This window comes from Gorilla gorilla, chromosome 21 (genome assembly GCF_029281585.2).
Source record: "Gorilla gorilla gorilla isolate KB3781 chromosome 21, NHGRI_mGorGor1-v2.1_pri, whole genome shotgun sequence".
Classification (NCBI taxonomy): domain Eukaryota; kingdom Metazoa; phylum Chordata; class Mammalia; order Primates; family Hominidae; genus Gorilla; species Gorilla gorilla.
This window is the reverse complement of record NC_073245.2, coordinates 30,659,856-30,681,964: the sequence shown is the minus strand read 5'-3', so window position 1 is coordinate 30,681,964 and position 22,109 is coordinate 30,659,856. Positions and strand designations below refer to the sequence as shown.

Genomic DNA, 22,109 nt, shown 5'->3' with positions numbered 1-22,109 from the left:
TATAAATAAAGTTTTATTGGACAAGCCATATCCATTATTTATGTATTGTCTGTGGCTGATTTTGTACTGTAACAGCAGATTTGAGTGTTTGTAAGAGAGGCCTGCAAAGCCTAAAATATTTATTGTCTGACCCTTCACAGAAGAGGTTTGTTGATTCCTATATTAAATGATATGCGCCAAGCACTTAGCACGATGCTTGGTACACAGAGAGGACCAAAAATGGTAACCTCAGCTGCAGGTGTTGTAGGTTTTATTACTGTTGTTATTATCAATAGGACAGTGTGCAGTTGCCCCAAAAGATATACTACTTTTATGGTTATCTGCTCTATGACTTTTTATATTACCAACTTAGAAATTTTTCGTTTGTGCTGTGTATTCTGCCACAATTTGAGCCAATAAGTAACTAGTTGAGAAATGAATAAATTACCCATCATAGTTTGGTAACAAGTTGGAAAACATGGAAGCTGTGTTCAAACAGCTAGCAAGGGGCAGCTCTGCTGGATGTGGATCCGAGCAGTCTGGCTCGGTTGTCTGTTTGCAGTCCTAATGTGTTCTCCGTACTGCCTCTTGCTATTTTTTGAATAAATGAATGTATGTTGAGGCTTACTAGTTTTAAGCTGCCTTTTAGCATAATTTGTAGTGTCCTGAAGTTTAAATGATGTCATGATAACTAATTATTTTTTAATATTCCAGGGAATAATAAGTCACAAAGGGAGGAGCTGGACTCCATCCTCTTCCTTTTTGAAGTAAGTTTTGATGAATTTATTTAGCTTTTATAATTCTTGTTGGAAATAAAGTATTTTTGATCTTTAATTTTATGTGAAGACAAATAAAAATGGCTGTTGGTGGACATATATTTTTTTCTTTCCTTCCTTCCTCCCACCCTCCCACTTTTACAAACTGTGCTACAAATAATTTTCTTGTGATTTTCTTTTTTTGCAAGCATGTGTGATAGTTTTTCCTGTATGGGTACCTAGATGTGAAATTATTAGATGGAGGAGTACACACATCTTAAATAGTAGCAGATATTGCTGAATTGCTCTCCAAAAGGTCATATATTCACACTGAGAAACTGCCCTGTAAAAAATAAAAAAATTTAAAAACCCAAAAATGTTATATAAACTGATATGTAAGTCTTATGTAAATTTCCTATACTCTAACATTAGAGATGATTCGTCTCATATATATAAATACATATATATAAATCTGACATGCAAAAACTCTTTTTTTAATATATATTTTTCTACTAGTGAGGTTATGATCTTTATGCATCTGTATATCTGTGTGCATTGATCATATCTTCAAAGTTGAAACAATGTTTGGGTGTGGTTTTTGACTTATTAAGCTTAAAGTCTTTCTTGTCCAAATGTATTAGATAAGTGGCCAGATTACGGGTACCTGGAGAACACACTCAGAACTGAATTATAGGTTCCGAAAGTTAATTGTTGGTTTTTTAGAAATTATTTGTGGTTTGAGAGGTGTAGGCTTAGGTTAGTGTGAGAAGATAAACTTTTATAGCTGTAAAGGAAAGGCGTAATGTGAGCAGGTGCAGAGCTGGCTGGAGGGGGAAGCACTGTAGGAAAGATCTCCTACAGTAGGAGAGTTCTCCAGGGCCTTATGGTGAGGGGCTTTCTGGGTTTATGGAAAAAAAACAAGATATGGGAAACTTCCAGCCCAGGACTTGGCTTCATGGCTAGTGCTCAATAGCCCTGGTTCCCCTTTCTCTCCTTTGAGAGCTATACTCCTTTCCGAGAGTACAGATGTTGATTCACTGTTGATACACATATGTTGATACACATATTCTGTAGTGGTTATTATGTTTCCTGTGTTTACCCTCCTTTGAATGAAACCTGTGAAATGAGTTGTTTTTAACAGGAGCTTTAATTAAGTGTGTTACTTAAATATGTATCTACTGACCATCATTTGTTTGTACTATTTTATCAACTTAATTATATTATTTATGTAATGGTTAAAGAATCTATAACATATGTAAGTTAGGAAGCATGGTAATAAAGCACATACTCTTGACACCCTTCCCCTTCACCATTTTAGGAACTAAAAGCTACTTAGGTGCTCTTCCACCATCCTTTTTCACCTCTGTGGCAGTCACTCCCCTGCATTTTATCATTCTCTTTCTTTTAAAAAATGGCTTTGCCACATATATTTGTACCCTTAAATAGTTTCTTGTGTGGTTTTGTTTTGTTTTGAGTGTAATAGAAATGATCTCCTGTGGTACGTAATCACGTTCGACATGCTTTTTACCCTCAACATTAATTCTAAGATTTATCCATGTTTTTAAATTTAGTTCACGTTTATTCATTCCCACTGCTGGATTAAGTAAATATATGTGACTTGTTTAATTCCTACATTTTGTCTACAGGTTTTTTGTTTTCTTGGTAGACAGATTGTCTATGAGTAAGGAGTGGACATACTTGCCAGTTGGTCTGCTTTCCGCCCTGAGTCAGCCTTCCAGTACATTGGTAAATGGAAGTGATAAAGGGTCATCTTGTTTTTGATCTAAAGAGAGTTTTGTTAATGTGAAATATTAAGAGTAATATTTTCTGTAACTTTTTGGTAGATTCTCTATCAAATTAAATAACTTTGTTTCTACTCCTAGTTTGAGGTTTATTTAAAAAATCATAGATGGGTTTTGAAGTTTTTAAATTTTTTCTTGAAAAAACTTGATTGAGATGATAATGATTCTTCTTAAGTATTAATATGGTGAATTACAGTTCTAGATTTTTGGATGGACTAATTACTATTACTATTATTATTATTATTATTATTATTTGAGTCAGGGTATTGCCCAGGCTGGAGTACAGTGGCGTGAACATAGCTCACTGTAGCCTTGACCTCCTGGGCTCAAGTGATCCTCCTGCCTCAGCCTCCTGAGTAGCGGGGACTACATGTGTGCATCACGATGCCCAGCTAATTTTTTTTCTTTTTAATTTGTTATATACATAGGGTCTCCCTATGTTGTCTAGGCTGGTCTCAAACTCCTGGGCTCAAGTGATCTTCCTGCCTTGGCCTCCTGAGGTTGTGGGATTATAGGCATGAGGCACTGCACCCAGCCTGGACTAATATTTTGTTTGCATTTTTGGATCTCTGTTCACAGCTGAGGTTGGCCTCAGTTTTTCTTTCTCATACTCATGTTGTTTTTGACTGGTCCTGTGATAATGGTTATAAAACCTGTTGTCAAGCATTTCTTCTTTCTCTGTTATATAACATAGTTCTATAAGATTGGAATGAGCTGTCATTGAAATGTTTTTTTTACCTTTCCTATAAAACCACCTGCAACTGGGGTGCTTTTTTTACTTATGTGAAGATTTTAACCACTCATTCAATTTCTCTGATAGTTTTAGACTTGTTTTAGTATTATTCATATTTTCTGTTTTTTTTTCTTGATTCACGTTTGGTAAGTTATATATTTTTCTAAGAATTTGAAGAATTCTAAGGATTTGTTCTTATCACCAAAGTTTTAAAATGTATTGGCAAAGAAGCGTCTCTTTGGAGAGTCATAATCCCTTCAGTTTTATCTCCATTAGCTTGGTCTTTATTGTCTTCAAGCAGTTTTTATATTACACACCCTAGTAGTGGTGGTGGTGGTGGTAATAGTAGTAGTAGTAGTAGTAGTGTTTGTGCCACATTTTTACTATCTTCTAGTTGCCATTGTAGCAGCTTTAAACTCTGTTTTTGATGTAATTATTGTTCCTTTAAATGTCTTTTCTTTCTGGCTTCTTTTTTTTCATTTTTTACAATTTATTTTTATTTTTATTTTTATTTTTTATTTTTTTAAAGATGGAGTCTTTCTCTGTCGCCCAGGCTGGAGTTCAGTGGTGTGATCTCAGCTCACTGCAAGCTCTGCCTCCCGGGTTCATGCCATTCTCCTGCCTCAGCCTCCTGAGTAGCTGGGACTACAGGTGCCCCCCACCACACCCAGCTAATTTTTTTGTGTTTTTAGTAGAGACGGGTTTTCACAGTGTTAGCCAGGATGGTCTTGATCTCTTGACCTCGTGATCCGCCCACCTCAGCCTCCCAAAGTGTTGGGATTACAAGGCGTGAGCCACTGCACCCAGCTGCTTCTTTTAAGATCTTTTGTGTCTGTTGTTCTACAGTTTAATTACAAAATATGTAGTTGAAGATTTCTTATCTTGCTTGGTATATGTATGTTTCTCAAGTCTCTGGATTCATATGTTTTATAGTTCTCTAACATTCTTAGCTATTGTCTTCTCAAATATTGATATGTTTCTGTTCATTCTGGCCATACTTTCTAGGATTCTTACTTAAACTTGTTGATCTATCCTCTCTGTTTCTTAAGCTTGCTTTTATTTTCTCCTCCCCCAATCTGTTTGTGTTGCATTCTGGGAAGTCTCTTCAGTTGTTTCTTCCAGTTCACTAACTCTCTTCGTTTGGAACAAATCTGCTACTTTACCAATCTATTGAGCTGTACATTTCAATGATTTTTTTCATGTTTTTAAGAGCTTTTTTGGTTTGGCATTCTTATGTGGCTGGTTGCTTTCGATTGTCTCTTGATCCTTGTTCATTTTTAGACATCTTTTATTTTATTAAACATTTACTGTGTAATATTTCATATTTTGTAGATGATAATCCTAGTAGCTTAAGTGTTTGTCTAATTATGCTGGTTATTTCAGCTGCCTCTCATTCACAGTGGCTTCTTTTTTTGCATATTTTGTGATATTTGATTTTGAGAGTGGTACTGAATGACCACAGATTTCATATTTGTTAATCCTGGTTTCTCCCAGAGGATTTGTCTTTGCTTTTGCCGGGAGTCTGGGAATGCTCTTGATTGAGAGCACTTTAGCTCCATTTGAGGGTTCTGGTTTATGAATGGAAATTCAGGTTTAGTTCCCTAAACTTACCATAGCTGGGAACTGGGGGCTGGAGGGGATAGTCACCTGTAAATCCTAGCGCTGGTGTTGGCATCAGCTCCTTGGCATTCTGCAGTTTTTTCTTTTGCATGTTGCTTACAGATCGGGTTTTGGCTTACTTGTCTTCTGCCTCCTTTCTTCTTCCCTCTTTACTCCTCCTTCTTCCCCCACCATTTTTTAGTCCCTTGTTAGTTTCTCTGTGTTCTTCAAAGCCCAGCAATGTTTTAAGAATTACATTTGTTGTCATGGATCCATTGGCCTGCAGCAGGAAAGCCCTTCAGAGACTCTAGACCTATCCCTCTCACAGAAGTTTTGATACTTTCTCTTCATGTTCTTAAATTCTAGACTAGGGAGGGTGTTAATACTGATACATTACCATTTACAGAGGATTAGTTGCCTGTATAATAGAACAAATATATATTGTTCAAGGCTTCATAAAACTTTCATTTTGCATGGTAAATATGAGTGAATAATAAACTTGCATTACTTTTGTTTATGCTTATGTTCCCTCTGTCTCTGGCTTTAGAAGGTAGGTTGTAATTTGTATGTTTCATTCTGGGTACTAAGTAACTTCATTGCCGCTTTGTAGGATAGTGCCCTGTAAAGCTTGTAAAGAGATAGTTTATAAGGGTTTGGAAGTGAATACTTATCACTTTGTAAATAATTGGGAAAGGCTCCCTTGAGAAGAGGTGGAATTAATAAGATGTGTTAAATCACAAAAGCGATACCATGTAGAGATATTCTATAAATAAGAAATGGCTTGGAAGAAAGCATAGAGGTAAGAGATAAGAAGGCATGAAAGAGGAGTATGTAAAGAGAGCTGCTGTCTGCCTTGTAAGTCAGGGATGCACTGAAAGGGAACCTTGGAAAAGGAAACAGTAGTTTTTAGATGTAGAGTATTGGAGACATTACAGTATTCTGATAAAGTAAGTGATGTGCAGTGAAGGCCACCAGCCAGTCCAGGTCATGGTCTCAGGCAGTGAGCAGACCTTTTTGCCTGCCTTCCTCTCTAGTGGGAGCACTTGTACCTTTTGGAAGTTGACTCCAGCTGCCTTTGCCTGTAGCTTCAGATATGTGCGCCACTTAGAGTTTCTGTTGGTTCATGGAGTTGTTTATCATATTTTTTTTTTTTTTTTTTTTGAGACGGAGTCTTGCTCTGTCGCCCAGGCTGGAGTGCAGTGGCTTGATCTTGGCTTACTGCAACCTCCGCCTTCTGGGTTCAAGCAGTTCTTCCTGCCTCAGCCTCCCGAGTATTTGGGACTACAGGTGCCTGCCACCGTGCCCGGCTAATTTTTATATTTTTTAGTAGAGACGGGGTTTCACCATGTTGGCCAGGCTGGTCTTGAACTCCTGACCTCAGGTGATCCATGTGCCTCGGCCTCACAAAGTGCTGGGATTACAGGCATGAGCCACTGTGCCCGGCCTATCATACTTTTTTTTTTTTTCACTATGGTTATGACTCTTACTGTACTTTAAAAACCATATTTCATCCATCATTGCTTTGTCTTTCAAATGGAAACGTGGGGATGATGATGTGGGACTCCACAACATGAATTTACATTTACCATCTTAACCGGAATCTACATGTTTTACATGGGCTAGTCTGTTTAATCCTTTCCTTCTGAAGTAGGTTTGGTCTTCCCAGTTTTTATGAATGAAATGTTGGAGGCTTCGTAGGGTTAGGTGACTTGCCCAAGGGTGCACACTTAGCAAATGGGAGAGTAGGGATTTAACCTTTAGTCTAACTCTAGAACCTATTATCCTAACTTACTGGCATGCTGCCTACCACTTAGGAGTGTTGGTATTCTGCTTTCTAAGCTGTATTCCATAGGCTGTCTATATCAACATGTACTATTCTTTACAATTCATTCATTCATCAGACACATTTATTAGGTATGCACTGTGTCAGACACACGTAGGTGCTGGAGATACAGCAATGAGCAAGGTAGCCAGAGCCTCCCGTCCTCATGGAGTATAAATTACCATTTCGTGGTGAGCGGAAGAGTCTACTGGTAAGAATGAATTCATGTCAGAGCTCCAGTAATGACCTTCTGAGTCACAGAAAATCCTGAATGGTTCTTTTCAGAAGTGATATTTTGGTGATGGCTCTTGAATTAGTTACCTGCATAAGGGAAAGGAGAGTTGGTGTAGAAACACAAGGTACTTGGTGAATGGGTCTCAAGATCAAATAATTCACATTGAGAACCTTCTGGATTCAAGCTTGACAGATTATTTTAATGGTACCTGAGATTCGTTTTAATCAGGTGTGGTAAGGCACAGAAACATGAAAATGATTGTTATGAAGGAAAAAGTTTTAATTATGCTCACAGGCCTCTAGAAACAGACATGTCACACAGAGCCAAACAGGGAAGCACCAAGGCAAAATCAGTACGCAAAGAGGAAAGGGAGTGACAGAGACAGAACTGAGGGCAGGAGCTTTTATTGTGTTTTTTGCAGGAAGGAATGGGCAAGGCCAGGTAAGTAAACTACATAGGCTTAGGACTGGATAGTTTGAATAATTTCAACTGACAGGGCTGTAGGGGTAGCTCCTGGTTGTCCAGTACCTGGCCCCTGGGTGATTGAGGGGAGGGGGACAGAGTCCATAAAAGGATGTGGTTGGGGTTACGGATTTGGAATTGGTTGGTTTGCATATCAGAAACATGCTCTGAGCCACTATCTTTGGGAATTTGCTAACCCTTGGAGGGGCATCCTTCCTATGTCATTGAGGCCCCAGATGTCAGCACATCAAGAATACAGAGAATAAGACAATATAGTTAATTCAGAGATACTGTTTCAAGCTTTCTGCCATGTTGTATGCCATCCCCTTTTACTGGAGAAATAGAATAGTTTGGAGTTATACATGTATGTTTTAGAAAGTTTATAGAATTTGATATTTCCTCACCCTCCCACACTCCAATTAAAATACATCGACACAAGAGGCTTAATTTCAAAACGTAAACATGTTCTGGCATTGGAGTGCCACTCATTCGGATGTTCTTCAAATATCACAGAATTTGAAATCACAGATAAACAGATGCTTTAAATTTTATTTAAATTACCCCACTATATTAAACCCTGTTTCTATCTTGTCGTTAGCCTTCCTAGAGACCTGAATGAGTTCTTTATAGTCTGTAAAATGTGGCCCAGGCTGGTCTAACACTCACAGTCCTCTCCCTGGCTCTCAGTGTAGCTCTCCTTCATATTTTGTGGTTACTCTGTGGAAGTGCTCTGTCGGGCTAACACTTTGCCCCTTTACCTCTCTTTGCATAGTTTCACTTCTGCCTCTTAGTTTATTCAGTTCTCTTTTCAGGGACTGCCCTTAGCTCTTCTCCCCATCTGGCCCATTCTCTCAGGACCTGTTTAGACCCACCAGTTTCTCCTGGCAGCTCCTGCTGGAAGTGCTCATTCTTTCCTTTGGACTCATATAATAGCCCTGCCTTGTGTTATCATTTGACTGTGGCTGGATATCCATAGTTATCCCGTAATGTGGCTATGCCTTAGTTTCCTAATGAGAGTGTAAAAATCCTAACTCCATGTTTTTTATGTGCATTTTTGTACATATTTTTGAGTGGAAGAGGGAAAAGAACAAATAAAATGAACAAGAAAAGCAAATTCTTCCAAAGCCAACAACCGTGACTTACAATCCTTTGTGACTTTTTTCTTTTCTTTTCTTTTCTTTTTTTGAGACACAGTCTCGCTCTGTTGCTCAGGCTGGAGTGCAGTGGCACTATCTTGGTTCACTGCAACCTCCGCCTCATGGGTTCAAGCAATTCTCCTGCCTCAGCCTCCCAAGTAGCTGGGACTACAGGCACCTGCCACCATGCCTGGCTAATTTTTGTATTCTTAGTAGAGACGAGATTTTACCATATTGGTCAGGCTGGTCTCAAACTCCTGGCCTCAGGTGATCCATGTGGCTAGTGGCTACTGTATTGGACAGGGAGGCTCGAGTCCTCCATTAGAGCCGTATCTCATCGTTTGAAAGACCACTTTTCATTGTTAAACATGGTTAAATCCTTAGTATCTTGTACATCTGTATCCTTGTAATGCAGGGGACTTTGACTTAAGGTTTAGGATTTTACTGAAATGGTTTCTCTGGGCTTCTTCTTATTACCAGAGTGCCCTTGGCTGAGGGGAATGAGCATTTACCTCCACAGGTTGGAGAAGCATGGCTCCAAAGTGACCCTCTGCAAACAGAATTGAAAAGCCATGCACAATGTCATTCTACTGTTTTCGTGCATTTTTTAAAATGAAAATAATGTTAAACAAAGGCTAGCCAAATTCCTTAGGACTTCATCTCCCCACCACACCTTCAACCTTTCTCCATCTGTTTCCCCTTCAAGATAAAGAAAACAGTTTCAGTGCACTCCAGGATGATGCACCATGTCTCTTTCTCACCCATCCTTTGGTAGGAGATTCTTATTTGAGAAGCATTGGTGGAAGAGGCAAACTGCAGCAGGTGAACCACACAGCAAGTGCAGATGACATGTGGGTTTCTTCTAGGACATACAGAGAAAGAAAAATAATATTGTGGATGCTAGCTTTTGTTTTTCCTCTGGTATTGAAATTTGATTGCTTGCGATTTATTACACGCCTATATGTACTGACTCCCTTCCTTCTCTGCAGTTTGGTGTTACGCTGGATTGGATGGCTGGACTCAGCATGTGCACAGTCTGGGTGTAGTTATGTTTGGGATTCATAATTTGACCAGTGGTGAATCCAGGGATGTAGTGGAATCTATGTCTTACTTTAATGGAATTCAGCACTGGGTCTCTTGTTCTTCATTGCTCCAGGTGAGCTTATATAGATAGTGGATTTAGCCCCTAATTTTTTTCCTTAGAGTAGGGGAAAATAATTTTTAATGATTTTCCTGATAATAGTAATATAGCTATATCCAGTACAGTGCCAATAAGATGAAACAAATGGCTGATTTTCACTCTCTGTAGCATTGTTTTGTATATGCAATCCAGTAATTTGAATGTTGATTTTATTTCCCATCCAAATGCATTCATTTATAACTTTTCACATTTAGTAGCACCATTTTACTTCAGATACTAATAGTGAATTGCCTAAAGAAAAACTAGAGTTATGAATATAATAGGATTACAAACAATTCTGAGATTTATTTCCTTTCTTCTTCCTTTCCTTCTCCTCCTCCTCTTTTCCTCCTCCCACCCCTGCCTCCTCTTCTTCTTTTGTGAGAATTGCATATCTTTTGTAACTCTTTGAAAATGAAAACAAATTAAAAGCTCCTGTGGAGGTTCAGTGAAAATGCCTGAACTGAATTCTAGGCAAGTCAACAGATTCAGGCTAGGTGTCCTACAGGATTAAGTAACGATTCCTTTTCTTTCTTTATACAATGGCTAATGGCTTTTCTTATAAGCAAATAATACATAGCAAGGTGGCAGAATCATATTTTTACAATTAACTAGTTGCCACAGTTTCTGCGCTTTTCTCTGCTTTGTTATTTCTTATTCCAGGCTGTCCAGTGTGCAGCCATCCTTCCGTGCTGCTCCCTCCTCCCATGCCGAGGTGAAGGACTTCCTCTACAAACCTCTCAGGCTGACACTGCTTTTTATTTTGTTTCCTGTAAGGACCACTTCACGGTTTTTGAGTGGAAGAGGGACAAGAACAACTAAAATGAACAAGAAAAGCAGATTCTTCTAAAATCCTTGGAATTTAAGTTCTTATTGAGGATTTCAAATATTTAGATGCTTTAGTAGATTTTGTTTTCTTTTAAAAGAATGATTCCAATTTTGAATACAGCTCTTTGGTCACTGTCATAATTCTAAATGACCGATTGCAATTGAGAAAAAGCCACTATCAATTCAGATTTTCTGGAGGACATTTTTAAAAGAACTGAGCTGACACAGACACCCATCTCCCATCCCCAAAGTCTCCCTGAGTTCCAGTTGGCAAAGTGAATGTCTCTAGTTAGCATGACTAGGATTTTGGGTCACATTTATGACATGGGGCTATATTTAAATGATAATAGAGGTGTGTAATCATCTGGCTTTCTTTGTAATGCCAGCCATACTTGTGGCTTTTACTGATGTTGAACCCTTGGTTGGGAACAACTCCAAATGATAACATTATTGTTATGGCATAGTGTGATCTTGCCTTGAGACTGCTCTGCAGGGATCACAGTAGAGGGCCAGGTGGCCAAGGTACCCTTTTTCACTGGTCTCATATGTTGCCTGTGGTGGTGAATTAGCTCTGTAGTTGCTCCTTGGTGCTATCGCCTGTACTGGATACTGGGGAAATAATAAAACATAGGACTGAGATCCTTTATCTCTATAGCATGTGGTTATTCTGGTGTCTGATTTTGATTGTGAAATGTCTATGATCTGTACAAACCGGAAGGTGGGAACAAAATATAAACATGTGGTCCATTTTGGAGATTCTTTGCATGCACTTTTCCTGGTTAAAATGTGATTATCCTATTATAGAATGTTAGTAATTTTAATTAGACAAATGTTTGAGTTGAAAGGAGTCAGTTTCAATGGATAGTTTAATATGCAAATTTAGTATTAAAGACTGCAGTCTCCCTTTTGCATCAAGACTTATAGGTGAGAAGCTTGGGATTGACCCAACGGGATATACCAAATTACTCAGTTCGCCTTGGAGGAAGGGACACTGGAGAAAAGATGTTCGTGGAAGTCTGAAATTACATTCTTGTTGTTATCTGTTGCAGTTCAGGTGCCCTGAGCTTCCTGGCATGCTGGCCTCTTTCACATAGTGTGCCACTTGACGTGTTGGTAACTGACACTCTTAAGAGGAGATCCTGTGGAAGGCAATACTAGCAAAAATGCTTCCAAGAATCTTTCAAGGGCAGGTGGTAGAAACTGCATTAGGGCTAAAGATATGGAAATTCACACTGAAACTTGAGCATGTTTATTTATTGTTAGGATAGCAGGAGACATGTAGAGAGCTTTTTTCTCTTTAATTAAAATTAATCTGTTAATGCAGTTTTGGTAAGTTGATTTTTTTAAATTAATATATACCTTTAGGAGAGAGTTGTACAAAAACTTGCTATTATAAGTCTATTACTTGTTTTGTTTGGATATGTAGTGTGGTGGCTGTTACAGAGTGACATCTAGTGTTTGATGTGGTTTGTGACACTGTACAGGTTGGAAGGGTCTGGCTTGAAGCCCTTGTGCACTGGCTTTTCCTGCAGGCCTTGGGCACTTGCTGAATGAATTTGACAGGGTGGCCAGTCCCAAGACAACCTGCAGGTGTACAATGCTTTCTAATTGTGCTGAGGCAGGAGTTTAAATCCTCTGAATTTATGGAGTGGTGGGAACCAAGTAGTGGCATCTCACTGGGGTTTTGTTATTCTCTACTCATCACTCCTATAGAAACTGTCTGGGAGTGATTTTTTCCCCTAAAAAATGGCATAAAACAGATGGCCAACTACTGCTAGTACCAAAACTGAAGAGATCGGAAAAATGCAGTAGTTTTCAGGCAGAAAATAGAAACTTGCATGAAATGAAGAATAGCATGGCAGATTTGGTTGTGACTGAGATCTCCTGTGTAAGATACTTTTGTGAAAAGAAGACTCCTTTTGAATCTGTTTTAGTGAATGCTTTATTCGGGGCAAAACCCACATATTATGGGTAGAATTGTATGCTACTAATTTGGGGATTTGTGAAGGTCACTGAATGTTCGTTCCGTCATTAAAAAAATGAGGAGTCCAGTGCAGTGTGATTTTTTTCTTTAAAAAGAGATTAGACCTTTGCATGATCCTAAGCAAAGAGAAAAAATAACCTTGAAATCTATTAAGTGCCTGCCTTTCCAGTTTTTGAAGGTTGCATTTTTTGTACCTAATAAAAAACATTTTGAATATCACATTTTAGTACTTAATACGGTAGTCCCCCTTATCTGCAGTTTCACCTTCTGAAGTTTTGGTTACTCGTGGTCAACCAGGGTCCAAAAACATTAAATGGAAAATTAAAGAAATAAACCATTCATAAGTTTTAAATTGCATGCCATTCTGAGTAGTGTGGTGAAATCTGTCACCATCCTGCTCCATTCTGCCTAGGATATGAATCATTCTTTTGTCCAGTGGATCCGTGCTGTAGATGCTAGCTAACTGTCAGTCACTTAGCGGTGGTCCTGGTTATCAGATAAACTGTTGTGGTATCACATTGCTTGTGTTCAGGTAACTCTTAATTTACTCAATAATGGCTCCAGGCCAGGCGTGGTGGTTCATGCCTGTAATCCCAGCACTTTGGGAGGCTGAGGCAGGTGGATTGCTTGAGGCCAGGAGTTTGAGGCCAGCCTGGCCAACAGGGTGAAACCTTGTCTGTACTAAAAATACAATAATTAGCTAGGCGTTGTGGTGTGCTCCTGTAATCCCAGCTACTCAGGAGGCTGAGGCTTGAGAATCACTTGAACCCGGGAGGCAGACATTGCAGTGAGCTGAGGTCGCGCCACTGTGCTCCAGACTGGGTGACAGAGTGAGACTCTGTCTCAAAAATAATAGTAATAATAATAATGGCTCCAAAACACAAGAGTAGTGATGCTGGCAATCAGATATGCCAAGGAGAAGCTGTACAGTGCTTCCTTTAAGTGAAAAGGTGAGCGTTCTTGACTTAATAAGAAAGAAAAAAACTATATGCTGAGGTTGCTAAGATCTACAGTAAGAACGAATCTTCTATGAAATTGTGAAGAAGGAAAAAGAAATTTGTGCACAGTGTATATAGGGTTTGGTACTATCTGTGGTTTCAGGCATCCCTTGGGAGTCTTGAAACATATCTCCCTAGCATAAGGGAGGACTACTGTTTATTTTGTTCAGTACTGATAGTATTTTTCTTCACTCTGTGGCTCTGTATATTTTGTGCTGGTGCTCTTTGATCTCTTTTCTGCCTACTACCTAAGACTTTGTTCAGAGCCTCAGTTTCCCCACCACTGGAGTATCCTGCTAAGCAGTCTTTCAGTTTGTGATCTTCTACCCCTTCTCTCTCCCTCACTCACCTCAGATGCTGTGTGATGTAATTTCGATTCTCATTGCCTTCAGGACAAAAGTCACACTCCCCAGTATAGCCTTCAGAATGTTCTTCGTCTAGTCTGCCTCCTTCTCTATCACTTATCACCTGTCTTCTGCCCTCACTGGCAGCCTCTTACAGGTCCCCACATAAGCAGCAAGGCTTTTTATTTTTTGCTGTTGTTTGGTCTGCCTGAAATGCTCTTCCTTGCCTGGCTCACCCCTGTTGTCCTTCAAGATTCAGTTCAAGGGTGTTCTCCCTTTGGAAGTGCACCTTGTCTGTCTTCATTTCCTTGTGCATGTACTGACACCCCTGATTTTCTCACCTTTTCCCTCTTAGGGCTCTAACTTTTAGAGCAGGAATGGTGTCTTTTATATATCTCTGATCCCTCACATGGTACCTGGCACATAATGGGCACTTAATAAGACTATTTTTTAATGAATTAAATAAATGTTTGATTAAGAGGATATTTAATTACCTGCAGTACTACCAGTTCAACTGTCTGTAGCTTAGAGATTAACAATACTTGGTGATAATTTCATTATGTAAGTCATTTTTGCTTTTATTTTTATTGATTTCTTCCTTAATAAAACTTTTTTATTTCTATTTTTTGAGTTTAAAACTTAGTTCTTGCATTGTAGGAAATTCAAGTCTATGGATTTGTCTCTTATTTCAGCTTTGACCAGTTTTTGTTATATGCAAATCACAATGTTGATTATTTTTTGTTTATAATCAGTTTTTTTAACTCGAGTGTTAAAATCCACAAGTAATTGAGAATTACTTTTTTTTTTAACTTGAGTGTTTAAAATCCACAAATAATTGAGAATTTTTTAGCTTAAACTCTTGATGGTGGACTCCCAGTGTATTGAGTTTGCTTGTGACCTGTGTAACACTTACTTTGAGGGATTTATTTGCATCGCTTAGAAAAATAACTTTGTAAATGTTTCATAAATGTTGGATTCTGTGAAGTTTGATATATAGCTGTTAAACCAGTCTTGCTATAACTACATTCAAGTCTTCCGTATTATACTGTATTGCCTATTTTATTTCTCAAAGATAGTGTGTGTTAATATCCCCCATTTAAAAAGTGTTTTTCCCCTTTAGTTTCTGAAAGTTGTTTTAATGGAGTATGCCTCCATTGTTTTATTTTCATGCTATGTTATTTGTTGCATAAAGATTCATAAGTATTATAGGTATATCGTAAATTACATATTTAACCTATTTGAAATAATTCCCTTTGTCCCGTTAATACTTTTTTACTTGATATTAATATTGCTTTATGTGGGTGTGTGTGCATGTGAACCTCCTTTTCTGTATTTTATTGTCAGTCTTTCTGTGTTTGAAAGCTGGGTCTGATGGACTTGGTCTTCGGTAGGGGAATTTAACCTGCTTATACTTACTACTTTTTTGTGTGTGGTAACCAGTACACATCTGTGTATTCTGATGCCCATTGCACTTGGTTTTAGCTTTTCTTTTAACTTTGTTTTTGGGGGAGAGGTCACTGATTTTGGCTTTATGGAATACGCTTTGTAATTTGGAAGGTACACTTTCTATTTTCATTCCAATAACTATCTTTCAATTAACAATATCATTTGCATTGTTTTTCTTCTAATATCAAGAATAAAGCAGTATTTCGGCCAGGCACAGTGACTCACACCTATAATCCCAGCACTTTGGGAGGCCGAGGTGGGCAGATTACTTGAGGCCAAGAGTTCAAGACCAGCCTGACTAACATGGAGAAACCCTGTCTCTACTAAAAGATACAAAAATTAGCTGGGTGTGGTGGCACACGCCTGTAATCCCAGCTACTCAGGAGGCTGAGGCACAAGAATCTCTTGAGCCTGGGTGGTGGAGGTTGCAGTGAGCCAAGATTGCGTGCGCCATTGCTCTCCAGCCTGGGAAACAGAGCGAGGCTCTGTCTCAAAAAAAAATAAATAAAGCAAAATTCGATGATAGCCCTATGCTTTTACTTTAACTCCATATGTCTTTTGTACTTCTTCTCAACTATTTTAAGCAGTTTATACCCAGATTATTATTAATTTTATATTATTTTTCCCTCTAGTAGTTTATTGTAATGTTACCTATTAGAGTATTCTTTTCTTTTTTACACATTTAAACAGGGCTAATACCTCAATAATTTCAAGAAAATGACAGACCCTGCATTTGGTTCTGCCTAAAGATCAACTGTACAGCACACAGGAGGTACATAATAACCTTTGTTCAACAAGACTGGTGTTAGTTGCAGACAGATTCTTGGGGTACCCACAAACCAAGTCACGTGGGAGGGAGGTGAGACATAGTCTAGGCTCTCTCTACTGTCAGTACCCACAAAAGCAATTATTAGGGATTTCATTTTCCTTCTGAACACAGGAAAAAAGTATTTTATGCATGATCATGAACACAGCCAAAACCCTAATGGGAGGTTCTTAAATACAAAACTTTCAAACTTTACTTTTCACTTTCCTGTCAAACTTCATGAGGTTAGATGCCAGGTACTATAAGCTTTTGTATTCTCCATGGCACTTTGAGCTTAATAAGGACTGCATAAATATCTACTTAAATAAAAAAAAAAAACAGACCTGTACTTTTGTATTATGCTCTTCCGATCAACTCTGCAATTCTCATATTTGTTGATACCTACATGTTAACTAGGAATGTTTAGGGAGAAACCTAAGAATGGACAAATCTGATCTCTCAGACAGGTCAGTCAACTAAGGAAACCAGAATTTTAAATAGGTTACCAGGAAGGTAAATAAACATCACGATATAAATACAGGCATGAGTGAACTGTCAGGGCTCCATGAAATCACTGAGAACTCACAGAGGCAAAGGTATCAATATGTTTGATAGTCTTTTTTTTTTTTTTTTCCAAGACAGAGTCTTGCTCTGTTGCCCAGGCTGGAGTGCGGTGGTGCAATAATGGCTTACCGCAACCTCCGCCTCCCAGGCTTAAGTGAGAGTAGCTGAAATTACAGGTGTGCGCCATCACGGCCCCCAGCTAATTTTTGTATTTTTAGTAGAGACTGGGTTTCACCATGTTGGCCAGGCTGGTCTCGAACTTCTGGCCTCAAAGTATTCAGCCCACCTCAGCCTCCCAAAGTGCTAGGATTACAGGCATGAGCCACTGCACCCAGCCAATCTGTTTGATATTCTGTTTGTAGCTCTGTAAGCTGGTGAGATGGCTAGGGGTTCTCCTGGAATACCAGAAAGTGTAGTTGTACTGTAGGGGATGCTCTGCTGGTCCAGGGACAATAGCTTTCCTCTTGCTGCTGCTCTGATTCTTGTCTTGTTCTGTTTTTTCCTTCTTTCCATCTTTCTGTGTGCTGTTTTCTTCATTCTGAGCATGGTCCCCAGTGTCATCATCTTTCAAGGTGTACAACTTGTTCATCCTCTCGCCGCTGCTGTTGCCATTCAGATTATTTTATTATAATATTTTTAGGATGTTGTCTTATGTTAGTTGTTTTAGGAATATACTCTTTTTAATAGTCATATTAACTCCAATTATGTAAATATAGCTCACTGTCACAGTGTTTAGAACCCCACACCCTTGTTTTTGGATTATTTTGATTAATCTGTATATTTTCTGGAATATGAATTGTGTAGGATATATTGAAGAAGGGAGGTATGTGGCTGATGGACTTTCAGTTCTAGAATAACTTTCTTTTAACTTTAAACGTATAGCAGGTCCTCAAATAACATTTTGTTATAATGTTAATGAGAAAGTGTTCAAGGCAAATATTCTGTCTTCATGAAAGAGTTGAGTCATTGTAGTAAGAGATGAGTGTCCAGGCCTAAGACAGCAAATGATCAAGTTGCCCTCTCTATGGGTCTCCCTGGAAGCATCTATGCAGCTGGGCTGCTATGCACGTGGGTCCTTCTGAAATCAGACTATACTTGTAGCACAGGCATTCACAGAATGTTTTCTTTAAACCGAACAGTCCAGTTCTCATCATAAGTTTTCTGCATATTTATTATTCAAAAGGTCAAGTAACTAAGACCTCTGTTCTTTTAAACCAAATCTGTTTTTTCCTCGGTCAGCATTTTCTTTACCCAGAGCTCTTCCGTCCTGCAGCTAGTTTGGGGAAGGGTTGCTCCCCACACTCTGCTTTCAGATGTAACATGTTAGTTGGTCATTATTGTAGTTGATTACCTTCCCATGAGTTAGTATGTAGTATTTTCTTCATTCTTCACTGTCCTAGCTTTCTAAGTGGAATTGAAATCAAGTGTGAATCCACTGGGACATGTTGCAGTCATCTGATAATAATTTAAAAATATTTCCCACGCAAATCAGAAGACCAGCAGTTATAAAGTAGACTATAGCATCTTGTGTAGACTCCAGCTTACATTTCACATTATTCCTGGTCATGCAGTAGGTTCTGAAGAAAAAAGAACTATGGATAATCAGTTAAAAGAATGACACATTCCCTGATGTGCTGATCAGTAGTAATACCTAATTTCGATTTCGAGTGTACTATAATGGATTACCATATAGATGCAGCTGAGCACTGAGCATTAAATAGAGCTGTGTGTTTTTCAGAAAAGTAATATTTATTCACACTGTGTGGCTTTCTTGATTTTTTTTTTTATTTTACTTTCCAGTGAAACTACAAACAAGATGTCAGTAGCTTATGTGGCATTCACAGCAGTATAGCTTAGAATATTGGCTGCAGTAGAAGAAATGCCAGATTGTATTTGCCCCAGTAAAGGTAGCCTTCATCTAGGGCTTTCTGAGGGACAGGCTTAGCAGTTGGACATAGATAGTTGTGTTGGGCTTTATTTTTATTGACCTCATAGACTTTAAACAATGGCTCTTGCAATATTTGGGTAAAAAAAGCATCAGTGTGGGTAATGTTTCAGCCTTTGACTTGTTGTGTAAGATTTTGTCTATTTGGGAATATTCTTAGTAGCTCAGATACTGGGCATGCATTTCATATCCAAGCCTTTTTGAGTGTTTTTAAAGTCCATCCGTTTTGTGAATCTGAAAACTTACCCAGAAGTGGTGATAATGATAGGCTTGACCTCAGAATAAGCTGGAAATTACTTTTGTGGCAGACTGACAGTATCTAAGCATGTAGATACACATCGTCTTGCTGTATTCTGTGTTTTTCTTTGTTGTGTGCTAACAAAAGAAAATGAAATCAAGAAGACCAATATGTATTTTGGAAAACTAAAAAGCATGATTTTCACTGCCAAATTAGTTTCCTGACCAAATTAAAGACCTGAAGAACAGTGGGTATGTCAAGCATTCATCTAATCTAAGATCTATTCTGAATCTTTACTTTTCTCAGCATTTCCTATATGAAATGTTTAAGTGGCAAGATGGGATCAGAATATGATCCTGGGATGTAGCTGGGCTGCCAGGTCCTTTAAAGGAGAATGCGTGAGATAATAGGACACCAAGTTACTGCTGTGCCGTTTGCCCAGGCACTGTGAACTGCATGGAAGGAAGCACAGAAAGCATGGGGAGAACTCACTGGGACCAGGTTTCCATCAACGTGAGGTAGCAGCCAGCTGTTGAGAAACTGCCAGTAGAGAAGCCACGTCTCTCAAGTAGGGGGCCCGTCTCTTAGAACTTCACCTTTCCAATGTGATGAGAATATTCTAATTAATAATTTGAAGATTATTGTGGCACACATAGAGATGGACTGTACATATTCCCCTTCAAGAAAGAATGTGCTGCCCAGCTACAAAAGTGGCGTTAGCTGATGGTTTCCAGCTCTTCACACCTTCGGCTTTCCATCCTTGGTCATACTCTTTGCATCATGGCCCCAAGCCAGTAACTGCCAGAGGCAGTAGTACAAGGGCCTCGCCATTTCTGGTCACACTGGACTCCTCTCATCTTTGCTCTGGAGCTTCCACTAGGCTGGCAGAGATTTGTCAGCTCTGCCTCGTGGTCTGAGGCTCCCCTGTCTAATCTTGCTGCCGTCTTTTCCCTTTCACAGGTGTTAGTCCTCAGTAGGCCATTTGTACTCCTATCTCCTCCATTGCAGCATGTTTTCCAGAAAACTCACCTTGCTATTATCATTAATTTTTTATCAAAGATACCAAATTGGGGTCTATAGTAAATTTTTCTGTTAAGAGAAAGTTTGAGTTAAAGAACCAGAGGATCTAACTTAGATGCAGGTGCAGGCTTGTCTTCATCTCTCGCATCTGGTGATCCCCAGGCCATCTCCAGATTGTATTTGTGGCCCCAGAGTTGCTCATTTGGCCTGGCAGCCTAACTCCTGAGACCCTCATTCTTATTCTCAGTTCCAGAGTCTTTGCATTTCTTGTTCTAATCTCTTTGCTTGTGATTTTTTCCTGTAGGTTGTAAACCAGCTTGGGTTCTTGATCCTATGTGCCCATGGGGATGTTTGAGTTTAGGTTCTGTTGGTAAGACAATGCTCACGTGGGTTCTTATTAAGATATTCTGTAGAGAGCTGTTTTACTTATTCTGATTCCCTTTTAATGTAATGTAACTTGACATAACATAACAACCCAGTTTTTATATTTAGCTCCTTTTTTGTGTTATCCATCTAAAATTAATGTTAGAGCATATTGCAAGGGGAAGACTTATTTTGATTTTTTTCCCTTGAAACAGCCAGTTTACTTCTGTACAATTTATAGATGGATCTGTCATGCCTGGCATTTGGTGTCTGGCTTACAAAGGTTGTGTGTTCTCAAGGCAAGAGATTAATATTGAACTCACTTTATTTAATATTGAAGTCATTTTGTTATGTGACATCAATTTCCCCACATTTTCTAATATGTTTAACTTTTTAGAACTAGTTGTGCATATAAATACTCGTAAATGTTTCTAATCTTTATAATAAGTAAGCATACAAATAGCTGGCATATCAAAGATTTCTCCTTGGATTCGAGCACATTAGCCTCTGGCTTTTGCTTTACCTTCATTTTATCTTCTTAGCAGAGCTCCCTCAGCTCACGGATACCTCCAGAGCTTCATCTTGTCTTATTTTAAACTCTCTCAAAAGAGAGCTCTCATGTACACACAGCTTCAGCCGCTGCCCATATCTGTTACCGTCCAAATCCTGCCTCTGTACTCCAGACCCATTTACACATTTGCCTAGAAGAACATTTCCAGTAAGGTCATCCCTTGACACCTCAAATGGCAGGATGTCCAGAATCAAACTTGACAGCTTATTCTCCTCGGCTCTAAGATTGCATCTGGATTTGATCTCTTGGATAAAGGTGTTGCCATCTACAAAGCCACTGGGAGCCATGGAGACCTCCATTTACTACAGCCCCTCTACCCACTTATCCTGACAATTTTATCTCCTGCATATCACTATTATATGTTCTCTTTACCTGGCTGGCCTTGATCCGGGCCTTCTTATTTCTCCTCTGAAATGCTACCATTGCCTCTCTTTAGTGACTGTGTCTGCTTCCCCTCTCAGCTGCTTCCAGTTCACCTCCAGCTGGAACCCATTCAGGGACCAACCACACTGCTCCCATGAGGACATTAAGCCCCCAGCCTCGCCTGCCTCTCCAGGCCCATCTCCTCCCCTTCTCACTGCCTACCAGCCAAACTGACCCTCCTGCTGCTGTGGTTCCTGTAAGGCACCAAGCTGTGTTTGCCTTCTAGCATTCTCCCATGGCATTCCTTCTGTCCCTATCCACTAGGCGAATTTAATTCATCTTCTAAGTCTCAGCTCAAGTGTCTCATTTCCAGGAAGCATTCCATGAAGCCCCTGCTGAGGTGAAGCTCTTTCCCCCTTATGTCTGTAATATTTCATGCAAACGTCTGTCAAGGTTTTTTTTTTATTTTTAAATTTTTTTTTTGCTAACTGATATTCTTTATCATCTCTCTTGCCCACTATTCATGAAATCTTGGAAGGATTATATATTTTATTTATATTTATTTTATTTTTCAAGAGTGAAGTCTGTTGTCTGGTGTGTAGGTATTTTTCACTCAAAGGGATTTGGAATGCATGTGGGTGTGTTTGAGTGTTTGTCAGAATTACCGTGTAGTAACATTAGATATGAGATACCTTTGAGAGTTATGGGCTTGAAAGATAAGGTGACTTGAATAGACTTTCTCAAAAGAATACATAGATACATTTGGCCAACAAGTTTATGAAAAAAGTTTGACATCACTAATCATCAGGAAAATGCAAATTAAGATCACAATGAGATGTCATCTCACACCTGTTAGAATTACTATTATCAAAAAGATGACAGGTAACGAGTGTTGGTGAGGATGTAGAGAAAAAGAAATGCTGGTATACTGTTGGTG

At 39.0% G+C, this 22,109-nt stretch overlaps 1 protein-coding gene across 7 annotated transcripts in view; it reads left to right on the top strand.

The window, feature by feature from the left end:
• The window catches only part of RALGAPA2 (Ral GTPase activating protein catalytic subunit alpha 2), a 325,720-nt gene that overhangs the window by 35,963 nt on the left and 267,648 nt on the right, over positions 1–22,109 (top strand). For all 7 annotated transcript variants that reach the window (XM_055373507.2, XM_055373512.2, XM_063702324.1 and 4 more), the window contains exon 3: positions 694–746. In XM_055373507.2, the coding sequence (XP_055229482.1) occupies positions 694–746 (53 nt within the window). The remainder of the gene's footprint in view (positions 1–693; positions 747–22,109) is intronic.